Raw genomic sequence first — 11,355 nt, forward strand, 5'->3', positions numbered from 1 at the left:
CAAAGGTATGGTGTAATGGTCAAGGAAATGAGTTTTATTTTAAAAATCAAGGCTAAAATTTCAGTAGAAATAAAAAAGCTAGATGATTTTTTCCCATCCGCCTAAGCATTGGTGGCCAAAATTCCGCTTATATATGAGAATTAACATTTACTCGGTAAAATAATTGAAGTACAGGCAAGTTAACCTAACATCACCCTCATTAATAAAAAAATATAAAAAAGGAAAACAAAAAGGATCTCTCTAGGATACATACATTTTATATTAAACTGTATGGATAAACGTATTATAGTATTTTAATGTTACTGGGAAAAAGCTTGGTTGTTGTCAAGAATTAAATAAAAGGGAGGATTCCATTAAAATATTTGTTCAAACTTCAATGGCACAGACTACATACATATATTGTTTGGAACTTGGTGGTGATTCCATAAACTATAACTTCAGTTATATTAAGCATCTTAGATCTGATCGAAACCAGCTTCTTGTGTCAAAGATTCAAAAAGAAAAAAAGGAATCAAACACTCCCTCTTCAAACAAGAGCATCAGTTTTTTTAAAAACAAACACCAGTTTCTTGATTACAAAAAAACTCCCACTGCTTGCATTACTTGTGCCCAGCTGCAACTGGAAACTCCAACTCGAAGATCCTAGTACGACTATATTGACTTTGTACCAGATTAAATTGAAGTTTTTTTTTGGGCATCATCATTATCCCTTCTCATTTATCATCTCTTAATTCCCAGGTACGCCTTGCCAATTTGCGATACGTCATGATGTCTGATCAAGTTTTCAACCACATTGATGATAATCTTTTGTTTCTAATTAACCTTTTCATTTTATGTCATATTGCATGGTTTTTGTCTCACTGCAATTTTCTTGTTTGAATTCATGTGTTGTGTTCTTCATTGTTATGGCGTTCTCTTTTGATTAAGCTTGTCCGCACCTTAATTATTTCACTGAATGTTGTTATCTACTATCAGCACAAGTACTGATGAATAACTCTGTCCTTCAATATTTGGGCAAACGATTCCATAGTTGGTTTCAACTTCTAGTTGAAAAATCTAGCAAAAGGAGAATGAGCATGAATAACTATCTTCTTCTTTCTTTTTGTTTTTCTCCCTCCTCATTTTCTCTTTTGCTGTTATTTTTCCACATATCTATAGCCTTTTTACCCTGACATGCAGGTCTATGAATATGGTAGAATATAATTTCAATATTAGAAAATTTTAACTTTGGAATTTCTTTTGATGATAGGGCACATAAATAGCTGTTTACCCTACTCTAACATAAAAAACTATAGACAAATGCTTTATGAATAAGAATTTTGGACCTATTCCTATTAAAAGTGTCGTGCAACGCATGAACTTATGGTCCATAAATTTGACTTGTAGTACATCTATAAGGCCACCTGATCCTACTCGAGACCCCACCCTCGGTCTCACCCCAATAATTACAAAGAGGATTTCACTTATAGTAAGTGAAAATGACATTGTAAGTAATTATTTTTACGCTATAGGTGAATTTTTAGTTGTAGAAGGTTATTTAGTTGTTTTTCCAAGTTAGTGAATTAGGATTACTATAGGCAATTCTTTAATTTTTTAATTAGCCATGCATATTAGGTGTCAGAAATTCACTAAACCGATTAATTGGACTCACATAATGATTTTAGAGTTTCCTACCAAATGAAACTTCATTTTGAGACCTCTAATTAAAAGTGGACAAACCTTTACCATTTTACCACATATTTTGGTGGTAAATTATGATATATAGATAATTATTTGTTGGACATAACTTTACTTGATGGTGTAAAAAGAATTTGCACCGTCACATTGTCCTGCACAAAAGTTAAACCATAAAAAGAACATCACGAAAGATTAAAAGAGAAAGAAAAGGTTACTGGATTTGCTTTATGTGAAAACATTACCACTAAAGTGCCATCTTGGACCAAGTCAAATAACATTAGAAAAACTAAAAGACAAGAATATTAACCCTTGAATTTGTTTTTATTTCTTGTTCAGTATAGTTCTTTACAATAATGCAAAGTTCACGTGAATGGTACTGTGTAAGTTAACTCCTAGGAACTTTAATGATCTTGATTCCTTCAACACTGAATCCGTTTAGTCTTGTGGACAGTGAAATAAATAAATTAACTAATTAAGTATAGATGACGAATAAATTCAGCGTCATTTGCCGCAGTCTTCCATTAAATTAACATTAGAATGACACATATTGTTGTTTTACCAATGCGGCCTTTGGCCTAGCAGTTCCTTTGTCTAAAATTAAGGAGTATCTCAGATTATACATCTCAGAGATAAGTAGTATTTTTTTCCAATTTATGTTTTTCTTTTTCTTTTCCCCCGTATCGGATATGGTAAAAATAGGATTTGAGTTATACACGTTAGCCATGTAAAAATTTAATATGTAGGTAATTATTTATATATTTTCCAACTTACGATATGGAATAAAACTTGTTAGGAAGAGCTAGTTGTTGTAAATTAAGGCTAGATTAGTTATATGCTCTTATGCGCCTTCCTTTTTGGAGTGGTTATGTATTGCTATCTAATTATAGATCAGATCCACCAATTGTAAGTAACTTAACATAATTGTGCAAAAAATTTTATACACTATCAGTGCACATGCAAAACTTAAACTCAATTTTGTCAATTGACAGTATAAATATCATAGTTTTACGCTATCATGTTATAAAAGATCATTACAGAGAATCGTAATCATAACTAACGAAAATAGTAACTTCAAAATAAAAGAAATTACCTGTTACAATAAATTTTAATACTTATCAATAATAAACATATTTATACTATTAGCTAATGTGCAAAATTTAACTCATAAAAATATTAATGGACTTCAGGAGCCATGTTACCATAGGTTTGAATAGGAGTAATATAAAAGACCATGAACTCATGAAGGATTAAAAAAAAGCCCAAATCTGGGAAACATCCCATGTGGAATCTCCACATACTCTGCATTGGGAGTAGATACTTGTGTTCCATTTTTATGCCTTTGTGACTGTGAGGGTGTGACTGATCTCACCTCGTGGTCATACTACTACTTTACTTGTCAGCATGTGAAGCTGCCCTAATTAATTACACTAATTATAGTACTTCTAAACTTCACAACACTAAATGGTAGAGTACTTCTACAAAGTTACAAATTGCTAATAGTATAGTAACATTTCTACTGCACATTGGAGTTATACAACTTGATTATCACGCTATGAACGTAAGATTCTTCTGCTAAAATATTGGAAAAGGTACATAAATTTCTTTGTTCAATGTTACATCTTGTACTCATATATGAGTTGTTCAATGAGCCCAGAAACCTTCATGCATGCTTCAAATTATTTCTCTCAAGTTTAAATCATGTATAGTCATGACAGTGAGTTAATTTTGACCTTAAAACTTTATCAACTATAAAAGTAAAGTCATAAAACTATTTTATTCAATTAAGAAACTAAACTTTACCACTATAACTATAAAATCACAAAACTTTACTCAATATAACAGTAAAGAAAATAATTATTTTTTTACAATAAATATATGAATTTCCCCAATATAATAGTAGTAACTTTACCCGCTGTTTGTGAAATGTTTTCTATCCTATAGTCATACACAACATAACGTAAACGACGACAATATTTGGTCTCGGAAAAGCTTTTCGTCCTTGTATATTTATGGAACGAGACTTGTATGTTTTGAAGAAAAACATATCACGTGGTTATATGTTTTGACTTGTTCAGAACTTAAAAGTGAAAAAAAAGGAGTACAAGAATTGGTGGAGAGAGTAAATTACATTTCATACAAGGAGAAGGAGAGTTGGTGTTGTGTAGACGTAGTAGGCAATGTCCACTGAAAATTCATTGCAACGATACGAGAGATCCAAGGGAAAAAGATAGAGACAGTGGAAAAGCTAATGTACATTGGGTCCAAGACAGGAAATGTAGTAGTATATGATTTATGACATTCCTAATTGGAGGAAAATGTTACACAAACTTGGATTCTGTGAGAGGGGTCTCTGTCAAAAGTCACATCTCTTACATCCCCTTTTAAGCTCTGCTTCATTCTTGAAGCCACAAAGTTGTAACCCCACCAACACTATTCATACTAACAACGTCCTGCAGTCTGCCAAATTTAGTGAATTTTTTAACACAAAATACTCAAAGACCTCCCAAACTTGATACTTTTAATTTAAATTTTCTAAAATTATGTTTGGTACTAAATACCTCTTGTATTTGATTTTTTATAATCGTTACCCCCTCAATAATAACTGTCCTAATTACTCCTCATGTACTAGACTTTTCTATAATCCGAGTGATTTCAAATAATATTTGACGCGTGAGAGTGTAAATAATAGCCATGTCATATTAATATGATGTGTAAAAAGAATTTAATATACTAGTATTTTCTTTTATAGTTAGTCATTTCAACGGTTATTTTCTTATCTCCTTCCATATATCTTTTCTATTCCTCCATTACGATATATATACAACTACCAATTTTTTCTTCTTTTATCAATTTCCTTTGGGGGTAACGATTATAGAAGGGCCAGGTAAGGGGGGAGGGGGGTAATTAGGATCAATTATAAAGAATATTTGAATAAAACACATTAAATTTAGAGAATCTTTACGTATCCTGTCACTTTTAAAATATAAATTTATTCTCCACAAATAAAAGGAAAAAACGATTCAGATAAACCTGATAAAAATAAGTTGCATCTGTCCCTGAGGGCTCATCATCTTTACTTCTTTCTTAAGGAAATAACTAGCTAATCAGCTGGACTTGACAAGTGAGGTTTGCTCTTGTGGTATAGTAAATTATTGACTTTTTATGTTTCGATAGATTAGAGGTTAGAGGCACGTGAATGATAAGTAAAAACACTGTTGATCCTTCTAAAGTAAAGTGATGATAGAAAAACCAGCTCAACTTGTGAACATACTTGAAACTCTATATATAGCTGTCCTTTCTTTAACATCCATATACTTTTCATTAAACTCACCATTATTGCCACCTAGCAGTACCCAAAGAAAGATGCATCATAAAAACTGATCTGTTCAACTTGACTCATTATTTTCCATATAGATTATAAAATATATGTGGAAAATCACTAAATAGTTATAATAGTTATTAAATTTATTAATTCATAATTTTAAATTATAATGCAATGAGTTCAGTGCAAAAAAAACTTAAGAATTGTTCCATAACAAAAACACAGGAAAGAGAAAATTAATTTTCTTATTTTTCAATACTCCCTTTGTTTCACTTTGCTCGGCTCTTCCCTTAAGAAACTATTTATTAAAGGTTTATTTTTACTAAGTTATCCTTATAAGCGGGAGCGGATCCAGGATTTAAATTTTATGGGTTCAATCTATAGATTTTTAGCATTGAACCCATTATATTTTTAAAGTTAGGGGTTCATATCTACTATTTATTGTAATTTTAATAATTTCTTACACATAAATTTAGGTTCTGCGTCTAAAGTTTGGGGTTCAGTTATACCCCAACCTTATAGGCTACATACGCCTCTGCTTATAAGTTATGTTTTGAAAATTTAAGTTTGACTCTATTACGTTATAACAATTACGTTATAACAACAAACAACAACAACAACAACAACATACCCAGTTGAATCCCACAATGCGGGGTCTGGAGAGGGTAAAGTGTACGCAGACCTTTGTTGAGTGCGCGAACAAAGTACCACGTTGGTAGCTGAAAAGAAAAAGGAGCTACTTATAAGGAGTTGGATGCTCTTAATGATGTGAGGCCTTTTGGGGAAAACTGTGCGGGCTTGGCCCAAAGCGGACAATATGACATTATGTTAAGAGTATCTTTGGGCCGTTTAGCCCAACAAACGGTACCAAAGCCAATGGTTTGGCAGGATGAGTACGAAGATGGCGGAGTGTGGCGTGGGCCCCGGCTTAATGCCTTTGCCCGTCTATGGGCCGGTTCTGACCTTTACCGTAGCTTTGAAGACACGTACACGGCATGTTTTCGAGCTTCGGTGACCGTAAATACGACGATGTGGGTGGCACATTGACACGTTGAATCTCGACCGTAATGAGTCATGTGGAACTTAGTTCGAGGGAGATTGTTGGGTGTGCGAACAAAGTACCACATTGGTAGGCCCGAAAAGAAAAAAGGGAGCTACTTATAAGGAGTTGGATCTTTCTTAATGATGTGAGGCCTTTTGAGGAAAACCGTGCGGGCTTGGCCCAAAGCGGACAATATCACATCATGTTAAGATTATCTTTGGGCCGTTTAGCCCAACAACCTTACCCCCACCTTAGAAGGTAGAGAGACTATTTCCGAAAGACCCTCGGCTCAAAAGTTTGACTCTATTACGTTATATAGTTATTTAATAACAAGGGTAATATTGCAAGAAAATAATAAATTTCTTTTAATTTGCTAAAATAGACAAATAAAAATAAAAATTTATTTTAGCATAACGGTCTCAGGTAAAATAAAACGGAGGGATTAGTTCTTAGTGCAGATTAATGCTCTCTCCTTTTTCCCTCTTGCATATTTATTACACTTCTTAGGGGAAGGGAGAAAGAAGGGCAAAAAGATCCATATTACCGTAGTCAACCACACCGTATATTTAATCTGGATGGGACAGATAGTTAAAAGTGGTAGGATATGTAATAATGTAAGGAATTCTTCACCACGCTTTTTACCATATCTGTCCTCTTAATTCCTCTGTGATTCTCAGCCGGTTAAAGTCTTGTTTCACCCCTTTGTTTCTATTCTGGGTAAATATTTCTACCCTCGTCTGCACTAAATACATGGACCTCTCTACTCACTTGGGAAATACAAGAACAATTGCATGGGGAAAAAACGAGTAACAAATACACATTTTATCTTTTTACTGCTAGTCGTAGTACGTATGAAAAAGCATTAATAGTCAAAGACGCTCCAAAAGTCCTTGCACACACAATTCCCAAAAGCTGACCATCCACAGTCCTCCATTGCCATTGTTCGCATTTTCGTTGTAAATTAAATTAGATAGGTCCAACTTTTATGTTCCCACAATTAATTTTTCCAATTATGGGTTCATACCTTAATATTTGTGAAAATTTTACGTTACATCTGCCCTTGTGTCCATGCTATATTTTTAGTGGGTTCAACTTTTTAGTAGATTCTTAGGTTGAACGCATTGTTGTTTTATATTAAGCCTCCAGAACTTAATTGGTATCTGTTAAAATATTACTCCTAGTAGTTTCTCTCATATGTACATTTATGTCTGCCTCTGCTTGTACTTGTGGTATCATATATGCAGATGTTTTACAATATGTAGAAAAAAACACAGAGGGTCCTATATAAAGTCACAGAATAATAATGCATAGTCTTTGATACCTTTCTGCAGGGTAGCTAGTTTATGAGCAAATCATCAACATAGGTACTGAGTCCTAGACAGTGACATGGATGATCAATACTCACCTACAACAGTTCAACGAAACAAAAAGGGTGGAACGCCTTCAAGAAATGGCAAGAACCACCGGCTCGCGGTGGTTGACGACGACGACGATGGTGGAGATCCGATCGAGTGCAGTGGGAAGTCCTGCAAAGCATGCACTGGTGGCTTAATCGCAGATTGCGTAGCGGTGTGTTGCTGCCCTTGTGCTGTAGTAAACATTTTAGCACTTGCATTTCTCAAGGTTCCTTGGATGGTGGGAAGAAAATGCTTACGAATGGCGAAAAAGAAGAAGTTGGAGAAGAAGAAGAGGAAAGACGACAAGACTAATTATTGTTACAGTACTGACCCCGTGGATAGTATAGAAGAAGGAGAAGTAGGGATATCGGGAATTGTGACTTCCAGTTTTGGGGAAGAAGAGGTAAAAGACAGTTTTCGTGCAAGAATCGATGCAGAAGAAGTTTGGTTAGAGTTGTATCAAGTTGGCCATATGGGTTTTGGTAGAGTTTCTTTCACCGGAATTAATTAATTCTTCTTTAAGGTAAGCACAACTAGGTCTGATAGTTGTATTATTTTGCCAGTGACAATCCAAATCTTGAAACTATTCTGGTTCAACCTTAAGAACAAACTGCTTCTGTTTTCTTCTTCTTCGGCGTCGGAAATCTACCGACTTGATTAATTTGGATTTGTGCCATAGAAAGCTTATCATGGAGGGTTTTAGTACTTCCTATCGAACAAAAATATTCTATTCTCAGAACTCGAACTCGAGACATCCAATCAAAGGTGAAGGAGCCTTTATCATTCCATCATACTCTATGGTGGTAGAGCAAGATACATTTTAAAATACAACCTTTACCATTTAACCTTGAGGACGGATCAATATTGCTTAACCATGAATACAACAACAACTACTGTGCTTACTTTCAAGTCAAAACCATGAATTTTGAAGGGATCGGATTTTGAAGATGAATTTACTAGTACTAGTTTAGTATGTTAGTAGTTAATATTCTCTTTCAATGCCATGTATCCAAAACATCACATTATTTCTTCTTTGTGAAGTGTACAGTTAATCTGGTAATGTTTCTTGGAATAAACGTTGCTCATTTTGAAGGAAAATGAAGAGGGATTTACTAGACAGTACTAGTTTAGTTGTCCAGTTTTTCATGTCAAAAAATTACTGCTTCTTTTCTTCTTTGTGAATGTACAGTGAATAGTCTTTCCTTCTTTGCTCAAAACCAACAATTAACAAATCGATGAAATGTAAAAATCGTTTGTTTCACCTCTTGAAAGGTTCATTTCATGATGCTTTCTATGACATGTGCTACTTATTGCTTCACTAATCATAGCTATGGATCAGATTAAATTAGGTACCCTCTCTGGTTTACAACGTATTTGTACTCTCTTTTTCTGATCTTTAAAACCGGCGCTGGAGTCAAAACATCCCGAGATAAGGCCGCCAAAGCTGACGACCATCACAACTCCCCGGAATAACTGAAGTTTTCTTTTTCACTTTTTATCTCCACTTGTCGTTTCTTCCTATGCTAAACACTAATCTATCAACATAGGTGTCAACAATGATAATTTTTCTATTGGCATCAATTTTGATCCTTCGCCCAAAGAAATTAAAGTACTATTTAGTCATTTTGACAAGAAGCAAAGAAAGTTGAAGTAGAAAGGCTAATTGATCACATGTCGGATTTTGAGACGGTATATGATCAAAATGGCCGGTGAAGAAGGTCCCCTGTTGCTGGGTTCATGACTTCTCCAAGTCAATTGTTTTGTTCTTGATGAGCTTGAGGATTTTATATAAAATAAAAAAGGATCAAGCATGTAAGATAAGACGGCACCCTCAGAAATACACGGAAAAGTTAATGGAGGGACGTTTTTTTATCAAATATGAAGAACTTAAAAGGGTTGTTTTCAATTAAGCAAAATATTATAAGGAGGAGATGAAAGTTAAGCTAAAACAAGAGGGATGATATTGGTTAAAAACTTGCTTTCTTAGAACAATATTGCTCATTTTGTTTCGTTGGTCTAATAAGAAATTAAGAAGCACACTAAGCGGTGCTTTGATTGAGAAATAATCATTTTAAATTTATCGCTATGTTTTCTCGTGTCCTTTTATCTGTTAACTTTAGAGAGAAAAATTTAACATGAAAGACTTATCACTTTAGAAAATCAAGAAGAGATTATCCAATATTTTTCGATTTGCCTTTGCCATTCCAAAAAATATATAGTCATTAATTATTCATATAAATAATATTGGCTATAGCAATTTATAACTATGTCCATGTCAAGAACATCACTTTTTTCTTCTTCATGAATTGTAGAGTCAATAGTCGAGTTTCATAGAATAACATTGCTCATATTGTTTCGTTGGTCTGATAACAGGAACCGTTAAGGGGGTGCACTTGATTGAGAAATGAGGTCAATCAAACCTCCTCCTTCTTTCTAGCAAAGTACAATATATCATTATATCAGAGAATGGGTTTGACTTCAGCCTTAGACAATGTACAACAGTTGTTTTATGCACCAATAAGACACAAGAGGAGTGAATTAACAGTTGTTTTATGCACCAATACGACACAAGAGGAGTGAATTAGGTTGTTATCACTTCTTTTAAAATTTGCTAAACATACAGAATTTCTGCTTAGTTGTTGTAAAAAAATTTAATACAGAATAATATTGTGAACATGCAAATTTTATGTGGAAAACCACTGTGACTCAGAGGTTTAAAAATTACGATCTATACCTGTGTACGATTTAACCGGATCTCCATTAAGATGAATAGCCAATGTTCAAATTCCAATTCAGTGACATAAAGATTAACTCTAAGCCCTTTCACAACAATTGCCTGACTATTGCAAACCTATTCAAGCTAACTATAACTTGAAGCAAATTATTTCACAAGAATACCTAACAAAAAGCTTTTCAATTAGTCGAATAAGATTACAACTCAATCGCCTAATGCAATTAGACTAGACTAGACACCAATTGACAACTTGATCAAGAAAAAGTATACAACTTATTTCTCTGCACGTTCGTTGCTTCAAACTATCACGAACTATGACTTCTCAGCCTTGATCTCAATATACTCTGTGTAAATTGTGGAAGTGTGTATACCTGCCTCAATAAAAATATCTACTATTTATAGGTAGGTTAAGTTAGGAGCATAAGCAGTTCATTCCTTGGACAAATTATGTCACGGATATACATTGCAAAAACATCCACACCGCACTATTGCTTTAAGTCCAAGTTTGAATCGATAGTGCAGAAATACCCACATACAATCCCCAAAAATTGGTATAACAAGTCATGAGAGTCTAAACAATATATAATGCAACTATCTCCAAAAAAGGTATTGTTTGAAGTAAATAAATAATAAAGAAAAGATAGATGAGACTCCAAGGTGCTGCGAAATAATCAGAGCATGTCACCACTATAGTCTTCGAGCGCGACTCTTATGCCCTTTCCTATGCTCCATTGGTACCAGGATCAATATCTACGTAAAACTCAGCAAGTGTAATATGAGTACACCAATACGTAAACAAGAAGTATCATTGGTCCCCCCACCCCACCCCACCCCCAGCCCCACCCAACAAAGTAGTGGCGAGGGTTGAACCTAACAATCATAATAAGATAGGTCACTCCTTGGTGACTCGGGTGATACAATAAATCACGAGGAACAGATCTACATCTACACGCCACATTAAAGTACATGAACAAATGGGAACCATAACCCACACGAACAACTCACATGCCATAACATATACACTTACAGACAACAACTCACGTTCTATAACATAAATCCACATGGAAAACTCACGTGTCATAATCACATACAGATGTGAATTCAACATGAAAATTATAATGCATATGCTCCGTGCATGACCACCATCCAAACATGTAAGCCGACATATATATAGTCTATTTTT

At 34.3% G+C, this 11,355-nt stretch overlaps 1 protein-coding gene across 1 annotated transcript; it reads left to right on the forward strand.

Annotated features, from left to right (window-relative positions):
• The first annotated feature begins 354 nt into the window (after positions 1 to 354).
• On the forward strand, positions 355 to 8,536 carry LOC132037473 (uncharacterized). Its single transcript, XM_059428007.1, has 2 exons — positions 355 to 738; positions 7,406 to 8,536. Exon 2 carries the CDS (start codon positions 7,428 to 7,430, stop codon positions 7,947 to 7,949), a length of 522 nt encoding a protein of 173 aa, XP_059283990.1. The 5' UTR covers positions 355 to 738; positions 7,406 to 7,427; the 3' UTR covers positions 7,950 to 8,536.
• Positions 8,537 to 11,355: the final 2,819 nt, after the last annotated feature.

This window comes from Lycium ferocissimum, chromosome 11 (assembly GCF_029784015.1).
Source record: "Lycium ferocissimum isolate CSIRO_LF1 chromosome 11, AGI_CSIRO_Lferr_CH_V1, whole genome shotgun sequence".
Taxonomy (NCBI): domain Eukaryota; kingdom Viridiplantae; phylum Streptophyta; class Magnoliopsida; order Solanales; family Solanaceae; genus Lycium; species Lycium ferocissimum.